Source organism: Podarcis vaucheri (assembly GCF_965113315.1).
Source record: "Podarcis vaucheri genome assembly, chromosome: 14".
Lineage (NCBI taxonomy): Eukaryota > Metazoa > Chordata > Lepidosauria > Squamata > Lacertidae > Podarcis > Podarcis vaucheri.
The window spans coordinates 27573693-27594248 of record NC_138752.1 but is presented as its reverse complement, the minus strand read 5'-3'; the positions used below and the strand labels follow the sequence as shown (position 1 = coordinate 27594248).

At 43.1% G+C, this 20556-nt stretch overlaps 1 protein-coding gene across 7 annotated transcripts in view; it reads right to left on the bottom strand.

The window, feature by feature from the left end:
- Positions 1–20556, bottom strand: part of MAP2K5 (mitogen-activated protein kinase kinase 5) — a 137738-nt gene that overhangs the window by 48907 nt on the left and 68275 nt on the right. For 5 of the 7 annotated variants that reach the window (XR_014213416.1, XR_014213418.1, XM_082198628.1 and 2 more), the window contains exons 16-17: positions 15245–15316; positions 1234–1263 (exon numbers count right to left, since the gene is read on the bottom strand). Coding sequence is in view for 4 of the 7 variants with exons in the window: in XM_082198628.1 (XP_082054754.1) it covers positions 1234–1263; positions 15245–15316 (102 nt within the window). In the remaining 3 variants the exon portion in view is untranslated. The remainder of the gene's footprint in view (positions 1–1233; positions 1264–15244; positions 15317–20556) is intronic. The other 2 variants (XR_014213417.1, XM_082198630.1) reach the window with 1 other exon arrangement.

Genomic DNA, 20556 nt, shown 5'->3' with positions numbered 1-20556 from the left:
TTTTCCAGCACCAAGTGAAAACTTTTTAGACACTCCATGTTGGACATACACAGAGTCATGAATGGCTCAACACATACTGAATCATAGTATCACCAAAGCCCTTTTAAACAAATCAACTTCTGAACAAGGGTTAGTCAGCAACACACTGATGGGTTGAATGCTTCAGAAATACACATAGCATGTAGGTATTTGCATTATACTCATACAACATTGCACATCAATAGTCAGATGAGCCTTAGGCACAGGTCTTATGATCTATGTGGAGAAGAGCTCCTTTTTCAGATCACTTTGTGATTGCTAAGACATCACCTTTTTTTCACCTGCGGCACAGGCAGCAATATGATCACTCTGCTTATTTATCTTATTAGATGTCTTATCAGCCCTTCACCACAAGGTCCTAGAGTGGGTCACCACAATAAAATACACAATAATAAAACTAATATATAACATAATTAATATAATAATATAATACAATAAAATATAACAGTTACAAGTATAAAACAAGGAATGTGTAAAACCTATTGAAACCAGTTCCAATGCAGATGCGGACTGGAGTGAAGACTGACACTTAAAAAGAGGTTTACACTGAATTTTTTTCTCACATGAATTGCTAACGTGCAGGAACATCTCCACTACCTAAATATCAGAAGGCAATATGACCAGGAGTCTGGCTCTCAGTCACTAGCCTACCTGGACAGTGGCCATTAGCCTAGTTGTTGGGGTTCATCTGGCATCAGTAATTGCCATAGACAATTGCTGGGATTAGTATTGCATTAGCAGCAGTATTCCTTTCCCAACAGCATGTTGCAATTTACTTAAAATAAACTCATACTTTTAAAGATCCCAGCTTCAGTCAACACTTCCCCCACCCTGTATCAAGTCAGTTTAACCACAGACACCCCACATCTCCCCCCCATTAAGATTTGCATTTAAAAGTTCTAATCATTCTGTCCAAAAAACTGGAGTGATGCAAGGCTTTATACCCCCCACTCCACAACACATTGCTGAACTCATTTAATAGCCTCAAATATGTCAAATAAACCTGGAGTTTAAAAACAGAATGAGATCAATGGCAGTTTTGGACAGTTCTGCAGATATTACTGCAGATATTACTGTTAGATTTAACAGGGTAGATTTATATGAACCTGGTTGCAAGGCTCACAATTGCTCTCTGCAACTTCATACATAGGAATGAACACCACAGTGGCAGTCAGTGATAATGAACATTCTTACCTGAGGATACGGGAACCTCCCGAGAGCAAGCTGGGAAAGGAAATAATATTTGTCTAGTTAGAGAGATTTGCATTAGGGGTTGAGGAAAAGGAGGGGGGAAGAGAGAGGAAGAAGAGGGGGAGAATAACTAAAAAAATCAGTACAGCATTGCATGTAAAATGGACAGAGATAGAACGAGGAGACGCTGAAGCAAAAATAATCTCTAAACATGGAGAACAGCTATATTTAGAACAGACAATCACACAGAAGAAGAGGTCTGTTAATACATCTGGCGGCCTGCCCACCCACCAACCCTGCCCACCTCTGATACCCCCAATCCTAATTCAATGTATTTGGATGAAGAGAGAAAACAGTGTGAAGAGAATAGTATGGAGAAAGCACCCAAGACGCCAGAGTATGGACACTGGTCATATTCTCACAATACATTGAAACATCATTGTCCCACTTAACAGCCATGGCTCCCACCCCCCACTCAAAATGAATGATTCCTGTGCCCTATAGCTTGTTAAGGGTGCTGGGAATTGTAGCTGTGAGTGGGGGCTCTCCTAACAATTCTCAGTAATGCTAACAAACTGGGCCTCCCAGGATTCTTTGGGGGAAGTCATGACTGTTAAAGTGGGACAATAATGCTTTAAATGTATCGTGTTGATGTGAAGAGTGTCAAGAGCGGAAGCTGTAACTGAGGCCCTTTCTGGTTTTGAAATGCAACCCTCATGAGACCACAGCATCGTGTTCCACTTTAACCAACAAGGAAGGAGCACCAGCTTTTGGGTCTCTGCCCACTGTAGGTAACATGGATTAAAATCTTCACGTCATTCATAAGCCACGGGGAAGAGTTTGTCGTTCCACCATGGCTCTAAGGATTGAAGGGCCCTTAAATGGTGTCAAAGGGTACCAAATCCAAGAGAAGTGATTGCTCCCTCCCTGTGGGCCACTCAGGCACAGCCCAGTTCTGTGGGGCTCTGAGTCTTTTCGGTCCTTTCAGAGGCCACATGTTGTCACTCCAAAAAGGATGCACAAGGCCCAGAACAGCTCATGCAGCTCCTCCGCCCAGGCCTCACCATTCCAAGCCAGGGTGGTTTTGACTCCTCATTTTTCACAACGAAATACTTCACTGATGCTCTTCCACAGATGCTCACTGGGTTTGTGTAAAGTAGCAGTTAGGGTGTTGGATGTGGGAAAGCACATACAGTCCATTACATGGCTTTGGCAAAACCACTCTTTCTAGATTGCTTTAAAGGGTTGTTTTAAAAGAGGAAGCATACTACATTGCAGTCTGCACTAATCCTTTGGATACACGGTGAGTAAGAATTCAAAACCAGCACCCTCATAAAAATGATATTTTTGGTCTAAAACTTGCTTGCCAGAAGAGTGAACATGCCTGCACACAAAATGCAGTTCAATATCCAGCACAAAAGCAAGACCCTTATATGTTATGCAAATTAATACAAAAGAGGCATGCTTATACAAATTAAGCACATTTATGCAAATATAATTTATTTTGAATACAGAATTGGGTTTCATCAGTATAGAAATTGTTATTTTTGCATATAGAATGCAAACAAGTCTTGACTATAATTTATTTATTTTAAACACAAGCCCCTCTGTTGGGATTTGCTTCAACTGTGAAGAGGGAGCAGCACCCAAGCAGCAAGAAACCCAATTCAAGAACCATTGTTCTACTGGGCTAAGCAGAGTCCTCCCCCCCTCTCCAAGATTGTCAAGGTATTATAAATTAAGAAACTCACAAAAGAGCCTGTAATCTTCCCCGAAATAGCCTGCAGATATGTCACTGTACTAAATGTGTTTCAGATTTAATGAAGCTTTAATGTCCTTTTTAATTTTGCCTGTTTCAGTATCACCAGGGGTCGAGCAAGGCAATCAGCACTCAAGAGGATGGTTTGGTTTAAAACTAGGAAAAAACTCATTTGCTTATGAGTTGCACTGTATTTTCTTAATTAAATTTACTGAGTAAAATGGTTTTAAGTTCAACCAACCAATGACCTCTGTATGTAGATTTAGATTTATAAATAGGCCAACAGCTAAAGCATAGAAGCCAAAAAACACACAAAACAAAACCCAACCATGAAAACAAACAGATTAGGGCTTTGCCAACAGGAGAATTGCCTCCATACAACAGAAGCCATTTGGACATAAAATGATATATAATCCCGAGAGGAAAATTGAAAAGATAAAAGCACACAACTTAAGACAGTCAATCAGAAAAGTCAACCCGTTCCATCGCAGTTTTGGGAACATATTCCCATTAGCCCTCTTAGCTTTTGAATCCTCCCGGCTTGACAAGTTAATAGATCGGTGCCTCAACACAGTGGAACCCTCCTTATTTGAATCTCGATTATCCAACACGCTTGCTTATTTAAATTCATCGACTACTACATTTTCATCCAAAATGTCACTTCTGAACACACTGGCTTCCCATAGCTCCTCCTTGCAGCAGCCACATGCTCAAGATGGTCCTATGAAGAGGTCTAGACTGCACATTCTGTGGATTATGCAGAAAAGTAAAGGACGCATTTGACAAAATGCCAAGCATTCCCTGCAAAGGACAAACAAAACAAAACCAAGCCCTGCCTTAGTAATTTTATTCCTGAAATGCAAGACCCCTGAGCATGCTGAGCTGAGACAAATCTTGGAGTTATGGAAAGCGGACAGTGACCAAGTGAGCTCTGTAAATGCAAGTACATTTCTAACAGCCCTAAAACATATGCAACGGGTAGGAGATTAAATGTTGCCATCCTCAAGCTGCTACACCACAGTATCTGATCCACTGCAACGTCACAGTGGCTCTGAGGTACCACTCCTGTGCAGTTCCAGCATGCTCTCCAACGTACCAGAAGATCCACCTCTTAACAATATGATCAGCTTCCTTGTCACCCCCATCACCCAAATATGACCACCCCTAAGCCATCTCTTATGCAGCTGGGGCTGCCCTGCCCATCTTGCAAAGGAGCTATGCTCAGTAGTGGAGCATGTGATTTGCATGCATAAGGCCCCAGATTCAACCACTTGCACTCACTGATGGGTGGCAGGGCCGGAAAAGATCTCTCTCAACCTAACTCCTTGGAGAGCCAACACCAGTGGGAATAGACAGCACTGGGCTGATTCTGTATAAGGCAGCTTCTAAGATTCAAATGCATCTCTAAATCAGGACATGATGCCTCAGTGACTTGCTAGGAGAACTGAATGAGAAAGATAAGTGTGAAGTTGTTTGTTATGTCCATGATTAAGAACAGTGAAAGGAGGTAACACTAAAAGCTTTAACATTCACAGAATAGTATAAACCAAGGATGGGGCACCTGTCCCCCCGCCAGCCCAGTAGCTGTTGGACTCCAACCCTCATCAGTCCCAGGCAACATCGCCAATGGTCACAGATGATGGGACTGTAGTCCAACAACAGATGGAAGGCCACAGATTCCACACCCCTGGTATAATAGGTACCTCATGCTGCTTTTCAGTGGTGACTTCCTATTTACACAAACCCTGGTGAGGTGTATCTGTCTCCATCAGTACTGAATTTTACAAAGAACTTGAAAACATTCTTCTTTACCCAGGCATGTGATGTCTGAAGGATACTGTTCCTGGCAACCCTGAGATCACTGGGTGAGATCATGTTTTTAACTGGTTTTTGACTGTTTTAACTGTAACTGCTTTTAGAATGCTTTTTTTTAATAAAAAAATTGCTGTGGATTTCTTCAGGAGGGGTCAAATCAGAATACACATCTTTCCATCCTACCATGAAACTTTCAGCATACCTTCAGTTATAGCGACCTTCCAAGGTGCATTTGGCTGCTGGGGGAAGGCACAGACTGAGGGGCACTTAGAGGAACACATGCAACAGCAGTTCAGTGTTAAGAACACATTTTGCATTTCACGAAGAGCTAAGTTCAATCTCCAGCATCCTAGGGAAGCATGGCCGAGAAAGACGTGCCTCAGCTTGACACTCTGGAGAGGTGTGGCTGGTGGAGGAGACAATGCTGAACTGGATGGACCAATGATCTGACACAATATAAGGCAGCTTCATACATTCATATACAAGCAAGCCGGCCGTCAACATTTTTTCAGAGATCTGGGAGCCTCACCTGCCTCTGGTCTACTGGCAGCAAGAGGTACCCCAAGGTGGTCTTGTTGCAATTCCACCTTTGACTAGTTCTGGGTGGCAATGTACTCATTAAATCCCAGCTTAACATCCCTCAAATGGCGAGTTCAAGATCCACTGCAGGCTTGAGTCCTGACACTAATGTAAGCAGAAAGCCACGGAGGCAAGGGCATGCTGAATATTGTTTTTAAGGACAATGATGCTATAAAGTCTCCTGCCCACCCTTCTTTAAATTACTCTGTGCGACTTGCAAGTTTGTTTGGCTTTTTAATTTACAGTTATACTGAAGAGCACAGGATGGCTTTATTTAGTTGCATTCCATGTTTCTCAGCATAACTGCAAATTGAAAATAAGCACTTACGATACTGCTTGTGATCGAGCTAAAGAAGAACTTTATAGTCTGAAATGTTCTAAAATTTGTTCTTAATTACTTTGTGCACATTTTACACAATTAAATTTCCATCTCAAGATTTTGCATTTAGATTGTGCACTGCAGTTAAACCCTCAATTTAGAGGAAAGCAGCCGACAGTTTGGAACATTCAGACATTGGAAACTTTTTTTAAAAAACAACAACAGACCAAACAAACCCAGACATAACAACTGGATTACCTGAAACTCACATGGTAAGATTTCATTTCCGAGACCAATTTGTAGATTTCTAGATTCAAGGTTTAAAATCGCCTTAACATTCTACTGACAAAGACCCTGATAAATATTAAATACTGCAAGAAGAAGCCCTATCGTTTTTCCTTCCTACCTATACCAATTCCACTGTCCTCTTATTGCTCAGTTTAAAAAAGAATCCAGGAGGATATAACCGCAATTTACTCATGTTAAAGTGCTTTGGAGGTTAAATTGGCAACAAAGAACAAGAGACGCAAACCACCTTGAAATAGGGTTTCAATTAAATGAGAAGGATTTAGTAACACAGGTCCAAAAGAAAAAAAGGGGGGGAGAGTTACAAATTAATTTAATCTTCTGCCTATAGTTCGCAGCTGCACTCCAAAGTGTCTGGGGCTTAGAAACAAAGCAAGGCAAGGCCACTGAGCGGAGGAAGCTTCCATTTTTAATGTACAAGACCATTAGCTGATAACTTGTGGAATGTGCGACCCCTGCAGAGGGCCATGAGCCCGAGTAACAGAGACAGATGAAATGACACGTCTGTTGGAGGCTGCACCTAGGCTAGGGAGAAAGGCCACCAGACCAAGCAAGAAACATGCCCTCTGGGACCTCCAGACAAAAGAGATTAAACCCCAAGTTTAATTCACTTTCACTAAAGCCTTATAAATCAAAAAGAATCATCCAGTGCTGCTAAATTCTGAATACACCCACCACCCAATTACTTTAGGTACGGATGCTCCGTTTTTGAAAAGGCTGTTCCTGATGTAAAGCCTGGGATCTACCTGAGATGAGAGACCTACAGCTTCAAGTTTGGCTGGCAAGTTGAAATCAGTGTCTTTAATTCAAGTCCTGGAGAGGAATTCCTGGTGTCTGCAGGCTGAGACTTTGGTGCTCTGCATAGCCCACTCCCCCAGTAGTTCTCCAGTTGTTTTGGACTCCAATTCCCATTAGTGCCAATCTCAATGGCCAAAGGTCAGCGATGATGAGATGTATAGTCTATAAACATCTGGAGAGCCACAGAACAACGTAAGAAGAGCTCTTCAGGATTAGCTCAAAGGCCAGTCTAAACCAGCTCCCTGTTCTTGCAGTGCTGCACTTCTCACAGTCTTTTGTAGTGTCCATGTTTAGTTCTGCTTCTACTTCCCTCCCCTTTGTCTATCTGCCCCCGAGTCGTATTTGAGATTGTAAGCAACCTGGAGCAGAAAGCCATCCTCTAGCACTCTGTCTAGCGCCAGGCGCACTGATGGTGCTGTAGAAATAATAAATGATGTGGAAATGCGAAGAAATGGAATTGTAAAAGTGCAAGGTCCTGCTGGCAAATCAGACATAGTCCTGCTCAGAGCCAGCCTGCCCATGAGGTGGGCTGAGGCAGCTGCATCAGGCGGTGGAACACCAAGAGGCGACACCCCTCCTGCCCCTGGCTGAGAAGCGGTGGCAGAAGTGGCTTCTGCCAAGATCTTGTGAGATCTCACCAGAACCTGCTGCTGTCACGGCCACTTTTTGCAGGGGCTGCCTCAAGACTCAGATAAGAGAGGCTTTGGAGGTGCAGAGGTGATGAAACAGAATGCGCCACCCCAGTTCTGCTCCTTCCCAACTCTCCCAGCTTTTCTTATTGGGGGAGAGTGTGAGGGGAGATGGGGCTTGAGCTCCCAGCCTGCTGCAGATTTGGCAAGATAGGACTGCCAAGAGCAGGGTGCTAGTCTCTTTGTACGCTGGTTTGCCTTAGGCACTTCTGTAACAAAAAAAGGAGCTTGAGTAGCAATAAAGATGGCTAATTAGTTGAGTTTCAGAATCCGAGTTTTGTTTAGAGATGGATTTGTAGGAAGACCACATACATATTTCTTTCACTGCTTGTACACCTCTCTGTTCACATAATTGCGTTATTTATTTCCTCAGCACAAAGCCTGCCTACTGTCACCGAGCAATGAATGCCGGAAAAGAAATGATGCATTGAGGTCTCAACCTGGGCAAACTTTACCTAAACTTACACTTTATTGCAGCTTAGTTCACAATCTTCCCCTAATATAGGGTTACCTCCCAGCGAAGCAAGCGGATAAATCATTCTGGAATATTACTCTGGCTAAGTTTCACTGTGACTGGAGCATATGCGCTTCCAAGCCTCGGAAGCAGAGGCCCATAAAATACACTAATTACTAGAAGTTATGGTCACTGGGTGATTGATAGCACTCTGCAAGGCAACTTCTTCGTTCCCAGCTTTGCTGATGGGCCTCACCCGCCACAGAGGAGGCAATTATTAATTCATGACCCAGGCCTTGGGCAGTGGAACCTTTACTTCCAATTCTACCCCCACGAAAACCACCACAAATGCTGGACATCAGCTTTTGTTGTGACAATGGAGAAGTTGCTTTCAACAGACGACCTTTGTTTGGCAAAAATCACAAGGGAAGAACTCGAATGGTCTGTCTCTTACACACACACACACACACCACTGATTACAAAATTCAATTGGTCCATATGCATCAGCCTGTCTCCCAGTGTGCACATCTCCAAGACCAGTGTACATGGAACCAGTGGAAACTACAGTTCTATAGTCACCTGAATGTTTTAAAAGGGCTGGTTTTCAGCTGCCAAATCCTACATGACTTGACCTCTACATAGCTCAACAGCCTCCCCTCCGCCTCTACAGAGTCTCCATGGTCAACCAAGAGCGCCCTCTTTAGCCTACCATCTGTGTGGCAAGCCTAGATAAAGGCAAACAGAGAAGCTAGCTCTGCAATATTCTTCCTCTTGAGATTCACGAGTAACCGAGCAATGTAAAACTTCTCATGACAACAGTTACAGAGCCATGCAAATCCCAAACAACTTTTATGTTTAAATGTAGAGAGTTTTATAATATTTTATGTTGGATTTGCTTATTTTTTAACCAGTCAACAAACAGAGAAAGAGTTTAACAAAAGGTAAGACAACAACACATTCAGTAAAATTTACACACTCAGTATACATGAACAAAACTTGCAAGTCTGCATCTGCCTAGCAAGGCGCAGAATTCACCCTTAAAATTTCCCCTAACTTCAATTACTACAGACAAAGAACACACAAGCTACATATCTATCAGGTCCACTTCTAATATCTAAAAGCTTTACTCATCTGCAACTGTCTCCGTCTCAATTTTTTTGAAACAGAGCTCCGCCCCCCATTCTTTATGCATACTTCAGAGAAGTCTAATTTTGCTACTAAGGATGAGAAAAACTACTTCCAGAAGGAGTTGCTCATTTCCTCTAAGATTTTCTTAAGAGGACACCAAGGTTCACTGAAGATAATTTTTAATCAATAGTTTAATGTCATTTTATATGCCATCGTTTGTATTGTTATTGTAGCCCGGGGGTGGCCAACATGGTGCTCTCTAGATGGTCTGGACTATGACTCCCAACAGCCCCACTCAGCATGACAAGTGATCAAAGAGGATGGGAGTTGTAGTCCAAAACACCTGGAGGGCACCATGCTGGCTACCCCTGCTGCGGGCAGTTCACCTCTACATAAATAAGAAGAAACTAGATTTCCACGCTGGGGAGGCATGATCAATGGTGGTAAAAAGCAAAGCAAAGCAAACAAGCAAACAACAATACCCAATAAAGACCAAAAAGCTAGCTTGTGTATCCAGAAATAGTCCAAAGGAACAACAGGGGGCCACCTGCATGAACTCAATAAGTAAGAGATATGCCCTTCAATAATTCAAAGTAATACAAAACAATTGACTGTAAAAGAGAAAGAAATGATGTTTTCTTTTCTTTGCCAGCTGTCAGATCAGCTCAGAGCGTCATATGGAGAAAGTACCAGTTCTACAAAACAACCTTCTCCACTGTTATCAGCCTAAACAGAAAGGCACAGTCCATTCTGCTTCCAGCAGAGCTTGTGTTCATTCTGACCTAACACATGCAAAATCTGGCATCAAAACAAAGTTCCCATTCAGAAGACACTATTTCTCTCTCAAGAAACAGGTTCTGGAGATTTTAATATCACTTCTGGAGAAGATACCCTTTGAGTGCCTTTGCCTATCAAGGTGGTTTTGTGGACGTGCATAGTATTAATTCGGAAATCGGACAGTCAGAACTGGAGTCAGCAGCAACTGCATATGGATGAGAAAGGAGCTGGGGTCAGGGAGAGAAGGTCCTGGAGGATAATAAAAGGCTCAGAGGCTCTGGAGATCTGTTTGAGCAGCTCTGTGGGTGGGACATAGACTAGCTTTTGGTAATCCAGTGCCCTCCAGATGTTTACAACTCCCATCTGCTTCAGCAAGCACAGCTGTGTTGGCTGGGGCTGATTGGAGTTGTCGTCCAGAGGGCACCAGGTCGGCAAAGGCTGATGTGAACTAAGAGATTTCTCTTGAGGCACAAGGCACCAACAGCTTATATTATTAATATATATATTTAAAGCTGTAACTCAATTGTTTTGGTCTGCTTGTTACCATAATGGAGTGACTTGCAGCCATCAAATCACTATCTGGTTCCTTGGATAGTTGGTTATAAAATAGTGTTTGGTTTAAAAAAAAAAAAGTCTAAGGAAGGTTGGAAATGTGGCATGGAAAATAGTTAAAGCAATTTAAAACAAATCATACCGTAGGTACTGAAATGTGCCCAGATCCATCTAATGTGTTCAATTAACAACTACTTAAAATCTTCAAAGAAAGAATGGGGAAATAATGCCACTCTAAATGGGATTAGTTAATACTGACCTTCTATCTTGCAGAAGCAGACACAGAATTAAAAGGGGAGTGACAAGCCAGCTTGAATTTCCAGCAGTGAACTGAAAGCAAACACTGGCCATGACTTTCTATGGAAGCAGATAGGACCACATCTCTACAGTGCAAACTCTCTTTGCCTGGCACTGGAAATCTGAAAGGTGGGCATAACCAGTGCCGGATTTACATATAAGCTAAACAAGCTATAGCTTAGGGCCCATTCTCTTGAGGCCCCCCAAAAAATTTAAAGGGGGAAAAACGGATGTACATTTCCAAAATATAAGATAAAAAACAAATAAAATGGTTTTAGATAACTATTAGGTCCATAAATTACCATATAGCATATATTCAACACAAAAAACAGTGACAATTTGTTGTTGGCAAAGGATAGCTGGACATATAAAGGGCCCCATTACCTTCAGTAGCTTAGGGCCCTGGGCATAATGAATCTAGCAGCAAGTGTGATGCACATTGGGACCAGGACCCTGCGACAAAGTAGCAGGACCTAGGACCATATGAAGTTGCCTTATACCGAATCAGACCAATTGGCCCATCTAGCTCAGTACTGCCACAGTACAGCTGTTTTTGGACTACAACTCCCATCACCCTTAGCTGGCAAGATCGGTGGTCAGGGATGAAGGGAATTGTAGTCCAAAAACAACTGGAGACCCAAGTTTGGGAATGACCTACACTAATGGTCAGTGGCTCTCTAGGGTTTTGGGAAGGAGTATTTCCCAGTGTTACCTGTAAATTGAATATGGGACCTTCTGCATGCAAAACATGTGATCTACCACTTCAATACTGAGGGTTGCATTGTTTTAAGAAATGGAGAGCCAGTGATGGACACAAGGCCATTCCTAGAATACACTGTTATTCATAACAAGGCTGAAGATAACTAATAATAATGATTTGTATAACACTTTTCAGTGTGAGACCATAAGCTGTTATGTCACCTTGCGCCTGCATGGTATGTACTAGGAAAATGCCACTTTTTGGTGACCAGACAGAAATATCAGCATGGAGAAGAAGCTCAAACAAAACACCCTTAACAATCGTTGCAAAAAGCTCTGGGGAGGTTTTACAACATAGAGGAGACAACAGTGGCCCCAGCACAATATTACAGGACTCATAACTAGGTCCCAAGAGATGCCTCATGCCTCGCTCGTTGCTGTCCAATTTATCTTTTTTTAATAGTACCAGGAAAGGGGGGAAACCCACCAATCCTCATGCTTCAGTTTTCGAAGAAAAGAACATTTCAAGAAAGGCCAGCCACTTCCACCAAAACATTTCCCATGGAGATAAAGCAGCCTTCCCCAAACTAACGTTAAGGGTATAAGAAAAGTCTAGCTGGAGCAGACTGGTGTCTGGCATTCTGTTCCTTCAGTGGCCACCCAGATGCCCCAGGGAGAACCTGAGTGCAAAAAAGCTCTCTCCACTTGTGCTCCCCAGCAACAGCCCTTCAGAGGGATGTTGCTTCTGATAGTAGAGACAGTACACAGCCATCATGGCTAGTAATAGTAGTAGGATTTATTGGGAAATAAATTGTGAAAGGCTTAATTTTCAACCTGTACTGGGCCAGGACTTGCATCTCCAAGGAATTAATACCTTCCAAACCAGAAGTCCTCCTACTGTGGGCTTGTCAGAGTGAACTGTAGCTTAGGGAGGTTTGATCATATGATGCTGCTTAATACCATGTCAAACAATTGGTCCATTCAGCCAAGTACCATTTACTCAGCCTGGCAGCAGCTTTCCAAAGGCTCTGACAAACAATGTTTCTTCCCAGTCCTAGGAGTGCAAGCAACTGAACCTGGGACCTTTGACAAGCAAAGCACATGCTCTACCAATGAACTATAGCTTTCTCATGTATCTACATCTGTAACGTAACACATTCTAAGCTTCCTTCTCTCTTCCACTGATTTTCTCAAATATTCTCTTGGTCAAAACCTGCATAAGGCCTATTTGCCGTTTACAGTTTACTACCCCCTCCCCTTCAAAATAAAGTAGATTTAAGATACAATTGCGTCCTGCAACTTCTTTTCCTTCAAAATGGAAGCAGCCCAATTACACACACTTTTTAAAAACTGAGAATATAAACATGAAGGGTAGTTTAGGGTACACAATACTGAGCAAAATGGATAAATAGTCTGACTTGGTAGCAGGCAGATCCACACATTTTGCTCCAAGCTTAGAAGACTAAAATAAATTTCAGGTTGACAACAGAGTTCAAGCAGGCTCTGAAGCATTACTGCACTGCTGTCAGGCTGGGCTCTTTTCCCCTACACAACGATGCAGTGTAGCCTTTTTTAGGGCCTGTTAGTAGTAAGCAGAATGCATTAGCTGCTCAGAACAAATGGCCTCACATGTCTCAATTCTCTTTTTATTACCCTACCATATGACTAATGAATCTACAGTATAGAAGTAGTCTATTGCCATCCAGAAGAATATCAGCCATCCTCTATCTGGGGCCCTCCAGATGTTTTGGACTACAACTCCCATTAGCCTCAGACAGCACAGCCATTGGGAGTTGTGGTCCAAACATTTGCAGGGCACCAGGTGGGGGAAGGTTGGTATAGATTGTTGCCCAAACTAGGACCAGCAGTTTTCCTGGTTACCCCAGAAACTTTCAATATTAGATCTCAGTCCTGACACACATGAAATAATTGTTCAGAAGAGAGTGCACCTGCTTCCACAGAATGCCTCAATCTCATGACTCAACCCACTGGATGCACGTGGGATCAAGGACTCTGACACATTTCTAAGCTCTGGCATCCTTTCTTTTTCTGAATAAAAGTGCAGAGAAAACCTCTTTAGCTTTATTACCCAAGGGATCTAAGGAACACACTAGCTCAATGACACAAAGTCTGGCTCAAAAGGGATGTTTGGAAATTCCAACATAAACTCCAGCTGTCCTCTCCAAATGCTCCCTGGCCCACCCCAGTGTCAACAGACAGTGTGACTTTAATGGCAATGACCTTGCATGACTTCCTGGAGCATCACCTTCACCTTTCTAAAGCCATTTTCCCTTGCTCTCCTCATTTAACACATCACTCAAACCACTTCAATAAAACAACGATCATGTTGAGGAGAGGTCTCCGAGGAGCAGATGACACACCAATTAACAAAGCACACAGAGACAAATTGTTCCATGCTTCTGACTCAGGAGAGAAAAGCAAGCAGAAGGCAAAGAAGAGGAAAGGAAGTTTGTTCAAGAAGAGGCAATAAGCAGACCCTCCCTGTGCAAAGAGATGGCACTACCCAGGCCCAGGGCTCTTTGCACAAGCTCTCTTGTGTTAAGTTTAACTATCCCCACTATAGGACTCAAACATTTAGTTGTGGGGGGAGCAGATTACTTATCTGAAATCATCGTGCAGTGTTAGCAACAGGAAGCAGAAATTTTATCATAACAACTATGTGTGGTATGTCAAGATAAGAAATGAGCTTAACACATGGGATGGAGGTTCAGGTCAAGCCAATGCCATAGGCCAGGTTTTGTAACATTCTGAATTATCCACATTATAATTGCAGTTGCAGCTAAGAGTAGATTACCACCCAGGTCATAAAGCATATTAATGATGGCCAGGATATACAAATTTTACTCATCATGCCCAAAAAACTTCAGATGAACACTCTTAACTGCAACAGCAATACCTCAAAATGTTACAGAAACCTGGCCCATGTCTTTGGCCTGACCAAGCTAGGCATGAGCTGAGCACCCATTTCCTGCACCCTCCAGTTATCTGGCACTGGAGTGGTTCATTTCACTTACCTGCGAGGCATGCCCAACCTAACATTTGGCAACCCAAGTTGCAGGCATGGAACAACAATAGAGGCAGAACTGAAATCTAATTTCATTCTATGGGCTAGATTCAACTAAGATGTTGTACTGGTGCAATGGGGCTCCTCTTGCACTCCCTCAACCCCCCCCCCAAAAAAAAACCCCTGTTTCCTACGCATAACAGTGCAGGGAGAGGATGGGGAAAACAGTTCCCTCTGGCAAGCAGAAAAGCTTGGGTTGATAGAGCAATGGCTTTAGCACAACATTAAATCCCATCCATAGGCTATAAGATGATGTAGTCAGTATGGGGTCTTTCCAACCTCAAGATAAAAACCTCAAGAGAAACTTCTTTCTGAAGAACAAATCCTTTCTAAATAAAACACACAGACTAAACAATGGTTGTTAAATACTATTCAACATGCAAAAGGATGCTCCAAAGTGCAGTCACTTTGTAATCTTAGTCCCAGTTCACAGGTTTACAAATCCCTCACAAAGAATATCCCTGTACTCCCATTAGCTTCCCAAATGGTGTGCGAGCTGGGCTATCCATGCTGATGCCTGGTCCTCTAGTAGCCCCCATTCCACAGGATGCCTCTCCCTCAAAAGAAGGGAGGAAGGGATTGATCCTTTGTGGCTTGGGCATCAACATGGATTACTTAGCTCACACATTATTTCCCCCATGCAAAAATTTCATATGCAGGATCTCTTTAAAAACACCCAAACCTGTATGAATCAGGAATCAAAACCCAATTGTGTTCTTTTTATATAGTTGAAAAACAAACATATAAAGGCACCTACCTCCATGAAGGAAATCCCTAGGCTCCAAACATCAGAATGAATTCCATACTGCTCTCCTGAAATGCGTTCTGGCTGTTAAAAGCAAATGGAGAGAGATAACTGAACCTAATGAAATGTCCAGAAATAAAAACACAACCTTAATTAGAGAGGGAAAATAAAAACTCAGATGCTAAAATGTTGATAAAAATGTTTGAAAGCATGCACTCTGCTGAATTTATTTCAACAGCAAAAGCAGACTTTTAAGGACATTTCTCTTCACTCTCCTAATTGGGACCCATTAGATAAGCTCCCATGTAGGTTATGTTGGCAGGAGAAGGAACAACAATTCTAGCTGCACAATCAGAGTATGAGTGACAACTTTAGAGGGCAATTGTATCACAAGGATACAATGAGACGTGGAGTGGGACTTAAGAGGTGAAACTGGAAACGTTTAAGCAAGCAGCACAACTGGCAGATAGTGGAATGGTGAGAAGTCAAAAGTTGCTTGGGGTTTGAGGGACAGCACTCTTTTTCAGAGTGGAGCTGAGAAGGAAGCAAGCATGAAACATGTGGCCAGCTTGAATGGGGTGGGTTGTCAGAGCAGCAAAGTGTTGGTGGGGCATTTAGAATTGGAAACCAGGAACCAATGGGTTGGCAGAGAGTACACCGTGCTTGACCCAGTTACTGCCCCAAAGGCAGCATGCCAGCCTCAGTTGTATGTAGCTTTGCCAAGCATGGCCAAACTGCACTGTGCACTCTTGTGATATATAATACTGGATGGAGTTACAGTATCATGTGTAGCCTCACCTATTCAGGGCTAGTATTCCTTGTGTTTCTGACTGCTCTTATACAGCGCCAGGACCACCATTCTCTCATTGCAACTGAGCAACCAAAATGTCACTGGGGAGGCTGACCTTTCCAACTGCAGTACCCCTAAAAATGCTACCAAAGGGCAACTTCCTGGGAGCGCTCTAAGAGCAGCCCTCACTATACGGACCCTTCAATATACCATATTTTTTGCTCTATAAGACGCACCAAGTTTTTGGAGGAGGGAAACAAGAAAAAAAATATTCTGAATCCCAGAAGCCAGAACAGCAAGACGGATCCGTGCACAGTGAAAGCAGCGATTCCTCTTGCTGTTCTGGCTTCTGGGATAGCTGTGCAGCCTGCATTCGCTCCATAAGACGAACACATTTCCCCTTACTTTTTAGGAGGGAAAAAGTGTGTCTTATAGAGCAAAAAATACGGTACTTATTTCTATCCCAGAGTCTCTGATAAAGTCAGAATAAATGTACCCTTATAGACAACAAAGCAATCAAAATAAAATTAGATGCCGTAAACTAATCAGGACATCACTTTCCCAACAATGCTCACATATGCATCTCTATTCTCATGTCATCTGTCTTATGCAAGTTACTAGCATATCTGTACGAATGTGTGAAGAAAGCAAGGGGGGTGTCCACAGAAAACCAGCTCTTGTTTAACTGTTCCCAAGCTAATGTACATTGCAACCTGCAAATAAAAGAGGTTCAGCTCACACCAATTAGCGGCAAGTTTAATACCGCTCGAGACAGCAAGGAACACAAAATAGCCAGCCAGCTCTTTTACTCAAAAGCTGTGCTCTAAGTATTGCCAAGGTCAAGTACAGTGTGAAATGCAACAATAAAAAGACTCGACAAGACTCTCTTTCCCACTGTGCTGTTAATGCACCTGTCTAGTTCAGGCACCTTGCACAACTCCTTTCCCCCTCCACTCTATAATAACCCAGAAGCCTTTAGAGAAAACAAACGCACCCAAATTAGTGCCAGTCGAACGTGCTCAAGGATGCTTCCTCTCAGCTGCTAATCCCAGGTCAGGAGCTTTTAGCGCCAAGTAAACGTTAAGTAAAAAACACAGACACAATGGCCTAAATGGTCTTTAAGACTCAGCCTTCTAGACAGTACAGAGAGCAGAATCCTCCCAGAAGCAAAGCACATGCAGAGAACAGACCATAGCACTTCTGAGCTGAGTCCCTATGAACAAAGGCAAAGCAGTAGCGGTGTTCTGGAAAGGTGAGCCTTTCCTGTCCTGAGCTTATCATGGACTGTAGGGCTTGAACTGGGGGTCTGGGAGGGCAGACTCTAGATCCCTCCACTGTCAGAGGCAGTATGCCTCTAAATACCTGTTACTGGGAACCACAAGTGGGGAGAGTGCTGCTGCACTCTCAGGTCCTGCTGGCTGCTCTCCCATTGCAGCATCTGGTTGGCCAATCAGAGAACAGGATGCTGGACTAGAGGCCTGCTTCAGCCTGATCCAGTAGAGATATTCTTATGGTTTTATGAAAAGCTAGTCAGGGGAGGGAACTACAGGCAGTTAATCCTGGAGAGCCAATTCCAGCTTCTGCCCTCCAAAGAGCTCCCAGGTCTGCTTCTCTTCCCTCAGGTTGTACAACCTGCCACTGAGGGCAGCCACCAGGCTCTCCAGACAGGCAATAATGTCCCCTCTGTCATGTACAGAGGCAACCTTGGTAGGGCTCATGTTAGGCCAGTTCTGGTAACAAACATTTCAGAAGTCCATAAATTACTCTCGAAAAGCACTTCACTTTCTCCTTTCTAATCTTCTTCTCAGAGTGGTTTCAGAGACCTGACAGCTATGTCAGCTGAAATGCCATCAAATCTGCACAAGTACACGTGTGTGCTGCAATTTTATAGGAGCAGCAAAAGAGGGAAGAGCGCAGAATGTAATAGCGCTGCAGAATTTCACTTCCTAAAAACCTCCGTTAAAAACAGTTAAGTTCCAACCTTTATGGCTGCAAACACTTGCTAAGCAATGCCAGTTTGGAAAGAGCACAATATTTCAGTGGTCTGCCTATCCCTTGCTCTTCTCTGTAACTTAGAAGTAGTAGAATAAATTATGCAAAATAAATTTTAAAATCACAGAAAAAATTATGCAAATAGGCTCAATTTGCCTCATTCATACAGGGCATAGCTTTCCTTAGCAGACAATTTGAATAGCCTGGACACAGAATTATATAGAATAAAGCAGTAGCCACAGTTTTTTGGAATCTCTCTGCCACTCAACTTTGGAGGATTTTTTATTGTTATCACTTGCAAGCTGAATTACTGGCACGTTTTCCTCTATACCTTGATTGAAATTTGGTTCCCACTAGGGAACAAACAGAATGGCTCTGTGGGCAGATCAAACTGTCAGGTTGCCATCCCTGCTTCAGATCTGAAGCTGTTAGGGTAGGGATTTGTCTGCCTTTAACCTTTTTTCACAGTATAATTTTAAGCAACAATCATTCTATTAAGAAGAAGATTGATTCCAGGTAGGAACTGGTATCGCAGTATCCATACAGCCATGTTGCTTAGGCACCAGCTTGCAGATTTGTCACAGTGAGCTGCCAGCACCACAGCTGAAAGGCCAGAGGGAGGGCAGAAGCATCCTTGACATCTTGAGGCAATGTTTCTGAGCTGCTTCCACGCCAGGTGACAGAAGGCCAGCCATGAGACACCTGATCCACCACTAAATGTGCCCCTCTGAACACCTCCTTGAGCAGAGAGCTTGAAGCAGTGGGTGGGGGAAGGACAATTTCCTTCACTAACGAAGGCGCAGAAACTTTACTAACAAGAAAAAGCTGCTGCTCAACTCTTTGGAAAAGTGTGTGTGTGTGTGTGTTTATCCAAGGTAAGCTACTCCTGGTATAAATTTCACAAAGTTAAGCTTAGACATATGTGGGGACTGTTGCATCTGTTTTGTGTTACAAGCTCTTCTTAGTTTGAGACCAAGTCAATTGGCTTCCGCTGTTTGCATTCTGCTCAGCCCCATGTCAGCCCTCCAAACAACAAAGGCGCTATAAGGAGCCCACAAAACAGTTACATCTGTCCATCTCATCTCCTGTGCACCAGATGGAACAGGATACAGTTCTGTCCCTCTCTTCGTTCCTAGTGTTATATGCATCCCCCCTTTCTTTCAAGATTACACACAAAAAAAATCAAAAATCTGATGACTGGAAACAAATTCATTCAAGCAGCAAAGCAGTCCTAACAGAAGAACTGACAAAACATCTTACAGCTTTAATCCTCACTTTTTTCAATTAACAGATGGATGCATCACAGTCATCCGTAAACAATAAGAAAAGAAGTAATTTCTTTAATGCACACCTGGGAAATAGATGTGTAATCGAGGTTTGTACATTAAAAGGAATAATACAATTTAATTATTACAGCTATTTAAAGTCATCCAGAAGAAAAGCTGGAGTTGGGTAGAATAATTTGTTTGAAGTCCTCCCACTGCTTAAATCAGAGTGTTCCAGCTTTTGAGGAGATAGGGATGTGGCAACCGGCAAGCTGGACTTATCAAAAGCAATACCTTTAAAGCCCTTTTACGTATTTGCCATTCTGTACTTTAGGAGGTTAAGTGATCCAAATACATTTGCTAGAAAAATGTGAAGTGAATCAATGATTGCAAAAGAAAGAAAAAATAGTATCTGCAGTATTCACAATTCAAGATGACTCATATTCCTGCTTAGAGTGCAGGAAATCTTTCCTCTTTAAGCAGAAAGGTGAAGGCAATGGAGTGCCAGCAAGAACATCGTTCCTGCAAAGGGGGAGCCTGCGCTCAAGGCATTTGGCAAACCCAACGAACCACCTTCATCTGTGGTGCAGGCAGGGTCCCAGAATGGCAGAGGCCAGTCTCTATCATTTGGACTAGCATTTGAGCACACCCAACCTGTGCACATGCCCAAGCACCATTAAAAGTCACATATTCATAACCTCTATTCTCAAGATGCCTGGAACACTGAACTATATATCAGAGATAGGAACGGAATGAGGGCATGCACTAGAATAATGTTCCCCAACCTGGTGCCCTCCAGCTGTTTAGGACTATAACTCCCATCAGCTTCAGCCAGAGGATGGCTACACCTGAGCATGAACACCAGAAGGCAGGAACAACTGTTACAGCTGACCAGCCAAGAGCAAAAAGGCTAATCCACAGGCTTTATGCTGCCGGCCACTTGCAGAGGCTGATCTCTCACACTTCTGTTCTCTTTAGTACCTAAAGAGGCACCAAAAAAGCTTACTAGGAAAGCACTCACTTAGCCTGTGAGGTTTCCTATCATGGTCCTAGAGACCCTTTAACAGCAGCAAGCCAAGAATTACAATCCACACCCACCCTCTTGCCTTCCTACATGGCCACAGCCCACATGTGGCATTTACCCCTACCCAAGAGCTTCAAAAGAATCAACCAAGAATCACTGGGTTAATGTTCTATTATTTCTGTATCACTTTCCCCATTATTTTTACAACTCCGAGTTACACTGAAGAAGCGGACAGGGCCTTCATGGTGGAGCA